A 12161-nucleotide genomic window follows, 5' to 3' on the forward strand; every position below is an offset into this window, starting at 1 on the left:
ACATTTCTTTTATTGAGAAACACATGATGAAAATGTCCTGAAGTAATTGTGGTATTTACTTTCATATGAAGATGGGAATTTTTAATAGAAAACACGTGATCAATGACAATAAACACAGGTGTTTTTAATCTAATCATGTAGGATTATGCAACAAGCGATTACTTTGAGATGCACCTTGACAGACAAAACAACGATATAAAGGTCTACCGAAACGGTACACAAATTTGTTATGCGAATCAAAAAGGACCGGTATATCCTTGTGTATATCCACCGGAGAGAGATCATTGCATGGTAAACGTTGGCGGTGGTAAAGCAGTTATTCAAGGCTGTGCTGTTAATGAATTTGCAAAAACAGTAAGAACTTTTATATTTTATCAATTTCATTCCTAACTTTGCAGTATTTAATGATATTGGGCGAAAGATGTTGAATGAATTTCTGCTAACTTGACGTTTCTAATCATTTGTTCGTATGGTGTTTCTTCATACAAGCTGTTGGAAGAAAAAAAAAACATATACATATTTTAAGAAGGAACAACTATATTAAACAGTTCTGATTAATAAAAGGACAGCATTTAAGTGTTGTCAGTGCAAAGATGTTGCCCTAGGCAGTCATGATCAATCATGTAAGGGTTCATTGTTTTGCTTACTAAGCGGAAAATAAGAGGCGTCTGAAATATGGCATAGTTCAAAAGAAGATATTATAGATATACAAATTAAATATTATAGATAATAGTTTGTTTCTGAAACTCCATGTATGAAATTTGATACATTCAATTTACTTGGTAACAATTTCTACGTATTTCAAACCTACTTAGTAAACAAACTTTCAAAGTTCCCGGTAAGGGTTAAACTTATTACATGAACAAATGCGAATCATGAAAACTGTTAATGTTACTCAAGGAAAATCGTTATTGTGTGATCAGAAATCCTTTTATGACTAGACGCCAGATTTAAGGCATATTTACGTACTTTTGATACAAATTATTATTACCAAATTATCCCCTGTGTAAAAATTAATAAATGCCTGCAAACCAGTAACATTTACATGTAAACGTTGTAGACCAGATGTTTGGTTGACGTTTCTCTTTCAGTCAAATCTGCAATGTTTGAGTTAAATTTTGCATTTTGATCGAAAACAAAGATGAATATCCAACAGGAAAATCCACGCTTAAAAAACGCAGCCTCCCAAAACGTTAAAGCGACTTACTCACACATCGTGGTGTGAGAATTTATAAAATCAAACGTTTACCTATATTCACCTTTATGTGGCATATTTAATTTTCTATGAATGTATTTTCGTCGAATTTTGTCTAAAATCGTTGTTTTTCTAATATACCAAAAATAAAAACATTCGTCTACCAATTCTGATAAGAGTTTTCCGGTTCATAATAAAACGGGATCCCCGGCCTTTAGCGAGCACCTTGCAAACGTCAGGTGGCAGTGAGAACATGATAACAATAGAGCGTACAAGTATAGGTATCGCGTGGTGAAATGGCGTTTTGAAAATGTAACTAAATAAAACAATAATATAAAATGAAGTCCTTAAGTATTGACCTTGCACTTATGAGTATACCGTATTGTTGCGTAAAATATTGCTTAATAGCGATGCAGCGATATAACTCTTGCATTTAAATAGAGAATAACAGGCTACTGCCTTTTGAAATCAATGTTATCATATGCAGGTCCAGGTTAATAATATGGGCTGGAAATGTTTGTTATTCTTTTTATCATGAAACTCATACAGCCTACCTAGAACAACATATGTCCTCATATCTTATTTCGTAAAAATTGACTTCTGAAGCAAAAATCTATAATTCATATTTTACGGATTAAAAAATTCAGCCGCCTCTGAAACACTTGAATGAATCAGTACGGCAGCCATATTGATTGCAACTTCGGCAATGTTTATTGACTTTCTGATATTCTTATAAAAATAACAATGAATATCTGCGTAAGAATAAATAAAAATCATCCTCTTTAATAAATCAAAACATGCTTTATTTCCATATTATCAAACATTTGACTCGGACAACTATATGTCCAAAGCGCTGAAAATTTAAATTCACTAAATTTGCACTGATCCAAGAAATATAATTAACACAAATATTTTTGCTTCTACTTAATACACAGCGTGTATGCATATCGGATCCCTCTCTGTGTTAAATGAGAAAATGAATCCCTCTCTATTCGTGCACAGCACACGCTTTGTGGTAAACAATGAACTCCGACGTCAGGGAGCTCAGAAGATACACATTTTGCCCTAAACACAGGTTTGTGCATAATCTGATCCACGGGAAGACGTAGCTATATACCATTGCCTTTTTATCGTTACATTTGTGTTATCAGTTGACTCGAGTCCAAACGAAGATGGAATGTAGCCGGAGGTACTGGCTCGGATGAACATTGTGCGATATTAATGAAACTTAAATATCACTTTCCTTGAATATATAGTATATAATACCTTAGATGTGAAGCCGTTGATCCCATCTGATTTGTAAATACACAATATGTGGTTATTTTCATCATATTTCCTTAAAAGCACACTACTTTTGATTTCGTTAATGCACGGGGTTCCTCTCAATTTTGCCTCACAGAATCCCTCTTGACTCACTGCACACGGCACGAGAACCCTCTCAGACACAATAAATTTTCTATCGGCACCGGCGTCCTCTCAATTTAACTTCAGTGTTAGAGTTATGAGATGGTGTTCGTATTTAAAAGCACCACAATAATTATAGATTATTAGCTATGCACGAGTTTTGCAGCGGAAATAGATTGCACGACTTAATGAGCGCAATATTCATCCGCTAAAGAACGAGTGCATATTTACCAATGCAAGGATGTTAACCTTTTTATTATATACGCATGCAATGAAATGTAACTACTATAAATGTGTTCAATAGTCTGAATAAAATTTACAATACTGAACTAAATAAAAGAATTAATGCCACGACACACATTAAATTACGTCACGCATCCGATATGAAAGTCAGGCGTCAGTGTGTGTAAAATATCGATGTTTCCGGTACCATTGTAACAAATGGAGAGTAATAATACAGACTAGTGTGCCCGGACGGACGGAAGTTTGTTATGGTACAGATGTGTCGCTGAATACCCCTTTTCAGACTAGCTATGCTTGAATGGTCCCTCTTTGTATCAGATCAAATTACATAAATTCTAGTTTAAAAGTTACTTGAGTATCACTAAGGTATTAGGTAAATTTGATAGTAAAATTTAAATATGCATGTTATGTATAAATGCTGATTTTTTTTATTTAATTTAAAAGCATATTAATGGAAGTAAAAACATCATGATTTATTTCCCTTAGAAAAAGATGTTGTTGTCAATAAGAATACAATCTTAAAATTATAACATTGAAGTTGAGGGTGCTGGTGCCGATAGAAAATTTTGTCGAAGATGGTTCCCGTGCCGGGTGCAGAGAATCAAGAGGGATCCTGTGAGGCAAAATTGCACCAACTGAGAGAGATCCCGTGCATTAACGAAATCGAAAGTAGGGCGTTTCTTAGCAAACAAGATAAAAATAACCACAAAAAATGTCAATGACCTGATATCAAAATAAAATATCAGGCAAGTGATATCAGGCACTTTCAATAGTAGTTGCATGATAAATTTCTTTATAATTTAACTAATATCGCATGTGCAATTAGCTGCGCGGACAAATCGTTTACCTGCCAATCTCGATGTTGATTGTTCTAGTACTGCATCTGACCTATTTTTCAAATTTTATCTGCAAACTTTACAAGTAGAAAGTTTCCACACTTTTCTGATTAAACTTTATGGAACAAAATGAATAAAAAATCTGTAAAAGTTTCTCAAATATAAAAAAGAAAAGGTACTTCAAAATGTTGTACTTGTCAACAACGTTTCAAGAAAATCAATACTACAAGAAATAACAGATAGAATTTGTGAAATATGTTATGTAAATATTGTAAAATAAAAGCAATATCCATAACATAAAATTACAGTATAAGTTTTAAAGAAAGTGGTCTGAAATGTTTTTGAACTCTTGGTAACATGCATGGCGGTCAGACACTTTACTACCACGACATCGTGCCACTGGTTATTTATATATGTTATTTCAGTAATATAGATCCCCGAAAGTATTGGCGAAAATTAATGAGTGCCAGGTCAATACTTGCAGACAATGTCAGTGATTTCTCGTTGGCCGAACGATTACTGTATTCGTAATATAACTTTTCGTTGGAAGTTCGATTGCCAGACCCTTAATATTTTGTTTTTAAAACTGTATTTTTTTTCTTCAATACGAATCAACAAAAACAAAACAAGTTAGTTAATCTAGTTAAAACTGTTTCACTTACTGAAGCAATAAATTCGAAACCAGGGAAAACAATTTTACACAAAGTATGTAATGCCAAAAAAAAATGTCGGTCGAATGCAAGTTTCGAACCGTCAAAACTGTCACTATAAAATGAATATCTATCCACTCAACCTACGGCGCCGGCAAGCCATTTATTGATAACCAGCGTATATCGTCATTTTAAACGAGAGTGCTACTTTTTTTAAATAAAAAAACGACACAATACTGTGCGATACCTATAGATACTTATCCATTCTATCATTAGTGACGGAAACAACAATTTAAGCAACAGTTTGCTGCCACGTGATGAAAGTGTCATAAAATACTGTCGCGTCTCGTTCTATATTTATATCAATGTTTACAAAATAAAGCGTTGTAACGGTTAATACAAATGCCTGAGAAAAACTGCGATCTTATGCCCATACGATAAAAATTCAAATTTTGATCAACACTTTTTTTCAGATAGTATTCACTGCTGGGGAATTCATAAGTCTGAGCATTGATGTCATTAAAAACAATGAAAAAATAAATATAACAGGATTAGCAGGCCGCCAACAAGACAAACAATTTGTGTTTAGGAATGGCACTAAAGTAGATGTTAACTCTACAGCGTCTGTCTTGTTCGATTATGGCGAATCATGTAAGTACAAAAAATACCTTACATCACGTAATGATAAATATGCTTCAGCTTAAATTTAACACTCTTAGACAGAAGGTCGAACGCAGACATAGTGCATACTTTTAATTATATCCGCAATTTGGAAGAATCTGATCGTTGATTTTTTAAAGGTAAAAGTTTAGATCATGATTTGATGATATTCTTTACTTTCTTATTTCATCTCCTTGTGGTTCCTCTTGCAGATAGTCTTACTTATCAAGCAATAGTTAATGTTACACCCTTTTCTTAACGGGTACGTGTAGGAAAAAGTTATCTGACTGTGAATGTGTTGTTATATGACTTTGGAATCATGAAGAGCATTTAATTTTACTACAGCAGAATTCCGCTTAATTAAGCGGGTTGCAGGTGCTGTTGCAGACCTACTAATCAAAATCAGACACAGCCAAACCTGGTCTGCTATTATTTTACTTAGTTGCGTTACATGCTTCCAAAGGATTATCGCCCAAATTTTAAAGAGAAACTGATTCATAGATTTATTCCGAAGCACAGAACTTCAATTATCTATGCTAAAAGTAGAACAAACTATTTTCAGTTGTTATTTGTTATTCAACAATCTATCCATGTTATTCCGTTGATTTTCTCAAATTTCTAGAAATTCGTTGGATACTTTGAAACACATGTCACAGCAGCAGATTTTTTCTCTCTCCAGATAAATCTGTAATGATTATCCATGCATTGTACTTGTTCAGAGACGACAAGACAATAACATGACATTTAACTCTCCGAACATTAACAATTTAGTGGCGTTGTCCTTTTTTAGCTCACCTGTCACATAGTGACAAGGTGAGCTTTTGTGATCACCATTCGTCCGTCGTCAGTCCATCCGTCCGTGCATCAACAATTTCTTGTCTGCACGATAGTGGTTTCATTTATGATTTTATTTTAACCAAACTTGCACACAACTTGTATCACCATAAGATCTCGGTTCCTTTCTTGAACTGGCCAGATCCCGTTATGGGTTCCAGAGTTATGGCCCCTGAAAGGGCCGAAATTAGCTATTTTGACCTTGTCTGCACAATAGCAGCTTTATTTATAACTTGATTTTTTCCAAACTATCACACAACTTGTATCACCATAAGATCTTAGTTCCTTTCTTGAACTGGCCAGATTTCTATATGGGTTCCAGAGTTATGGCCCCTGAAAGGGCCAGAATTAGCTATTTTGACCTTGTCTGCACAATATCAGCTTCATTTATGATTTTATTTTAACCAAACTTGCACACAACTTGTATTACCATAAGATCTTGGTTTCTTTCTTCAACTGGCGAAATTCCATTATGGGTTCTAGAGTTATGGCCCCTGAAAGGGCCAGAATTAGCTATTTTGACCTTGTCTGCACAATAGCAGCTTCATTTATGATTTGAATTTAATCAAACTTGCACAAAACTTGTGTCACCATAAGATCTCGGTTACTTTTTAAACCCGCCAGATCCCTTAATGGGTTCCAGAGTTATGGCCCCTGAAAGGGCCAGAATTAGCTATTTTGACCTTGTCTGCACAATAGCAGCTTCATTTATGATTTGATTTTAACCAAACTTGCACACAACTTGTATTACCACAAGATCTTGGGTCCTTTCTTGAACTGGCCAGATTCCATCATGGGTTCCAGAGTTACGGCCCCTTAAAGGTCCAAAATTGGCTATTTTGGCTTTTGCAGCCATATAGATACCTCATTTATGGTTTTATTTGATACAAACTTCCAAAATATCTTCAACAACAATAAATCTTGGATTCCATGACAAATCAGATCCAATCGTAGGTTCCAGAGTTATTTTATATCTGATTACCTCCCCTGATTGTAATCAAAATGGATTTATATCAGTAAGTACTTATAGGACTTATTTGAAATTTCATTAATGTCATTAGTTGGACTGAGCCAATCAGGGTAGATAACTATGGACTGATTTTATGTCAAATTACCTCCCTTTATTTCAAATTAAAATGGGTATATCTCAGTAAGTAATGAAGATACTGATCTGAAATTTCATTTATGTCAACAGATTTATTTGGCAGATCCTTCTTTTGTTCACTTACAATATTTTGTTTTAATTACTTCCCTTTTACGTTACTATAAATAGCTTTTTTAGTAACTTTTCTATAATTGGCCGTAGGGAAAAACCGAGACCATTTCTGTGGTACAACATGGATGGTACCTCCAATGTTTAGGTGTATTTTGACATATCTGTACCTTGTAAGAATTTTTTTTCCTTTTGGTTAGATTTCTTCCCTTTGTTGTTCCTGTCCTTTGGACTTAGATATTTTTTCTAAGGACCTTCTTGTCCTCAAGTGCAATGATAACAGGTGAGCGATATAGGGCCATCATGGCCCTCTTGTTTTATTTTGCGAAATGCTACGACCAATTTTTTTCTGACTCAATACCTCTTTTGCAAAAAATAATTTTGTCAAAATATCAGATTGTGAAATTTGCTGAAGTTAATTATCTTGTACCGCCTATAAAATTATGCGTGACATTACAAAATGTATATAATGAATTATATATTATAGCTTATCATCTTACATTGAGCGTCATTTACATATTACCGATCCCCGGCCACGTCATGCCAAAGACGTAAAAATGGTACTAGGAGCTTGCTCGCTTGGCGCTGAACATTAAGAGAATAGTGTTAGTACTGGTCAGCCCGCCCGGTGTCAGTATAATGTGATTGGATGGGTTATCATGTCACGTGTCTACGGCGTGATATTCTAGTGAGGCAGCACTATAAAGTTGTGCATTGTGCCCACTGTTACAAGTAGACACCGTCGTTTATATGACTGAAAAATTGTTGAAAAAGACGTTAATCCCGAACACACACACACACATACATATTACCTGTTGCATGGTTTGCAGTTCTTCTATAGATTTGATCACATAAAGTACATATGAATTAAAAGCTTTTTATTATATAACTTACATTGTCTTATATCTGATCAAATGACGCTACGTCATATGTTTTCCTTGCAGTTTGCTTAAAATGTAAGCAATATTTAGTTTACAAGCCGTAATTACTGTAATAAAACTTTTTTTTTTTTTGTACGAGTGCTAAAATGTTCAATTGGACATTTGTAATTCCTTGTCACAGATGATATTTACATGTTTTGATATTTAATTCCGTTGGTGTCATTAAATATTATGTCTACCGGATTTAAGTAGGTACCAGCAATGAAATTGACCGTATTTTAGAAACAAGTTTTTAACAAAAATGGCTACTCATTGTTTCTAATATCGTGATATAGTAAGCTATGGCTGATTTGTATAAAATTCAGGGACTCTAACTAACAAGTCGGAAAGCAATTTCAACTATTCCATAGCAAAGGGAAATTACACATATTACAACGAGAATCATTCACATCCGAGATTCCTAGAGGAGCTAGTGGGGAACCTAACAGCATTGTTTAAAGGTTATACCAAATCAAACATATCGCTATTCAACACAACATGCATAAATGACTGGGACAACACCCCTAATGCACAGTGCTTGTTAGCTATCGCAAGGACGGGTGACATTAACCAAGGCATTGCTGAAATGTCTGCAGCGAAGGAGACACATCATATATGGGAGACATTGCGTAAGATTTTTAATGTTGATATTTTTCTGTATCTGTACATGTCCCTGTTGCTTTAATTGGTTTTAATGTAGAAATTGAAATGTATATGTTTTATTTCGATGCAGATGACGCAGTTCACGCCAGTTCCACGGACGTTTTAGATAGTCTAATGAACACGACCTCAGTTGAAAATATTAGATTAATCTAAAACTGTTCCGTATAATACAGCGATATACTTAGACAAATACCCGTTCGCAACACAAGACTACACTGTTTTCGAATGGGTAGTGTTCTAATGTGCCGCCAGTTTGAACTCGACACTATTACATGGTCTTTTTATTCCCTGTGCAAATATGAAAGCAATGCAGGAGACACGATTTCATCTGTTTAAAGTATAATAAAAACATCGTGTGACACTGGGTTCAATGGTAGCCCGTTTACTGGTCCACGGCTTTTATTATTTAGTTAATATGAAAATTCGAAGAAACAATTTACACCGTTCAATATGGTATAAACTGTATCCAATGCTTGAATGTTTGGAACATTCACGTGGTACGAATACGAGTCCTCGCTGATTGGAAGAAAAAAAATATAGGAAAAAAAGAATGTTATTCTCTTAAAAAACAGAAAAGGACGAGGTTTAACGGGCCTTGTCATTTTAGAAGACGTGTCTAGTAAAATAGTATCATATAGAATATCATTGTATTTTAAGCTTTGTCAACCACTATGGACTAGAAAACAGTGTGTTGTATTTCGGTAAACCATATGCCAGATAAAGACCGTGAATATTATGCTACCGATATCAGTCAAACACTTATAGCATTGCAGAAATCTATTTTCATTAGATCCATAATCAGGAACATTTCGTTAACACGCCGAATGAATGATATAAGCATCCCTCCCTCTGAAAATGTCAGAATTCGGCGTTAACAGATTTTCCGCAGAAAATCTTTTTGGATTTGCATCAATTATGGAGGACAATCGCTGCTTAAGTTATGTCAAGTTTTTTGACATTTTAACTTTAAGTTTTGAATTAAAAATAAGATTATACTTCTTCTGTAAGTTAAATTATTTCTTCGGTTCTAAGTGTTGGACAACGTTTCCTTTATAAACTGTTTATTCAATATGATTCCTTAATTATTATATAACTTAGACGATATATTCTCATAACATACTTATATATACTTAAGCTTAATATTAAGTGTTGAACATAATTATATTATCTAAATGTTCTTCGCTAGTTCTTAACCTTTCATGTCTTGTCCATTCCTCGTACCGCATCATTCTACAAACTAAATTTGGCATACAGTGCACCAATATTTTCTACAAATGCATTGTGCATCCGTCATTTTGATTTAGTGAATTCAGTATTGTTATATTTACTTGTTCTTTGGGATCACGGAGTCCATCCAAAATATATGTAGTAGAGTTCCGCTTAAGCCGGTGCTAGGGGCGTAAGAGGTGTTGCAAATTTTATTACTTATCATGAACAGGATCAGTCAAACCGAGTTTGCAATTATTCTTCGTGGTTGCATTCTTTTCGTCCAAAGGATCTTTTTACTGATTGTATTATTCTTTTCAAAGAACTAATACATGCATAGTGATAGTATCTTATCTATATGTATGGCAGATCTTTCATAACTCTATATGTATGGCAGATCTTTCATAACTGAACGGATATTAGACATGTAAGCAAGGAAGGATAACCAATCAAATATAATTTCAAGTTGCATATATACAGCAGTGGATGCTAGTGCTGTCTGGTAAATATCAAAATTCTCAGCTACCACGAGGTATAACTTGTCGAGTACAAATCACTTTTGGATATTCGAATCTATTAGTTTATTTACTTTTGTTATACAATAATTTGCTCTGTGCGTTTACCAGTGTTTTGATATTTGTGGGGAGGGCTTGTCAGTGGTAGCATAGAAATGAGCTGATAGGGGACTAGGCTAACAAACTCCATCAAAGTGTTACTTCCCTTTACTGGCACAGTAGACATTGCCATAGCGTATACATCGGGCTGAATTTAGCCATATTATGTTTTTTTTTTCATATTTAAATTTTCTTGTTTAAACATTATATCTCAATAGTTCAATTATACATATGTTGCTTGTAATACGAGTAAAAACTAATAAATGATACAGTGATACTCTAACGTAGTGAAACGCCTGTTAAAATGTAAAACAAAAACTGAAATTGTTTGAAAGTATTATTTATACAGTCGAGGAAATTGACAAATCGAGAACATGAACATATTGTATACTTTAATATACCCTTAAATGTTGCGACAATTTGCCTTTCGATTATAGTAGTTGTTTAATTTACCAGGTAGTGTTAGGTACCAAGCGTGTCGCCATTGTAAGTTGGAGTGCAGGTTAATTGGTTTGAATAGGGCTGGTAGATTAAGAGGAGTTTGCTAGTCTGACTTCTGGGTAGTAGGTTTACAGATAGGATACGGAGGTGGGTTATAGAGATTATTGTGAATTGTTTGGGTGAGGTAGGGTGGATTACAGTTGAGAGTGGGTATGGGACTGGAGGTTGTTTGAGTCTGATAGGATGGGGGACTGTTGGTAAGGGGAATTATGGGCTTGTTTAAATAGAATGTTGGTTTAGGGTTTTTTGCTGTGTTTTGAATTGATGAATCAACATATTAAAGTTAACTATTTTGCAAATTTTGCAAACAAACCGTTGTATATTCATACAAAAGAATAACTGTTCATCACCAACGACCAAGAGTAAATTGTTTTATCTTTAGAATAAATTAATAAACATACATTGCAAACTAAAAACTACGCAGGACAAATTGTTCCATTTACAAAATAAGTTAAACAATGTTCAGCAGAAACTAATAAATGCACAGAAAAAGCGATGTTTCTACATAATTACAGATTTAAAGATTAACAAAAAGATGCCTGCACAATACAGCTGTTTAAAATATTTTGCGGATGGAACATGTAATATTAAGATAGCGGAGTCGAAAAGGTATGAGACATGGCAATTTAAGGGTTAAGAACGAAAATGACTGACCGATAACAATAAGATAGTATTATAATGTTTGCTGGTCCATAGGAAGTTTAAAACTGAGTGCGGTGTGATGACTTCCTGACTTGGCGAACAGAGCGGGTACGAACCACAAACGTTATTCACAGTAAGTGAAATTAAACGCTGGGCAATATAATCTCTATCATATAAATTCATACAAATATCTTTGTGTATGTCTTTTAGATAACAATCCCCCAAATGTCTCAGAGAGCTTCCCTGAAAATATCACTGTACGATATAAAGAAGATTTGAACTGGAAGATAGATTTAAAGGACTACGTCTACGATGACAACACGGACAAGGTTGACCTTAAATTCGAAGTTCAAACAGAACTGCCGAAAACCGAGTACACACTTGGTAAGATATTAAATACTTTTAGACACGCAATCGGTACTTTTTAGATTTGATCCGTATTAATCATCGCAACGATGTTATGTTGACGTCACGTCAACGTGATATTCAGCGCCATATACGCATCAAGAAATAGCGCTTTCAAATTTTATGAAATATTTTACTTAATAACATGTTTTTAACGAAATGTCACATTGCACAA

At 34.3% G+C, this 12161-nt stretch overlaps 1 protein-coding gene across 1 annotated transcript in view; it reads left to right on the forward strand.

Annotated features, from left to right (window-relative positions):
- The window catches only part of LOC128551268 (mucin-like protein), a 96334-nt gene that overhangs the window by 18072 nt on the left and 66101 nt on the right, over positions 1-12161 (forward strand). Inside the window, exons 6-9 of the mRNA XM_053532023.1 lie at positions 142-354; positions 4802-4979; positions 8282-8584; positions 11792-11965. Coding sequence (XP_053387998.1) covers positions 142-354; positions 4802-4979; positions 8282-8584; positions 11792-11965 — 868 coding nt within the window. The remainder of the gene's footprint in view (positions 1-141; positions 355-4801; positions 4980-8281; positions 8585-11791; positions 11966-12161) is intronic.

This window comes from Mercenaria mercenaria, chromosome 19, assembly GCF_021730395.1.
Source record: "Mercenaria mercenaria strain notata chromosome 19, MADL_Memer_1, whole genome shotgun sequence".
Lineage (NCBI taxonomy): Eukaryota > Metazoa > Mollusca > Bivalvia > Venerida > Veneridae > Mercenaria > Mercenaria mercenaria.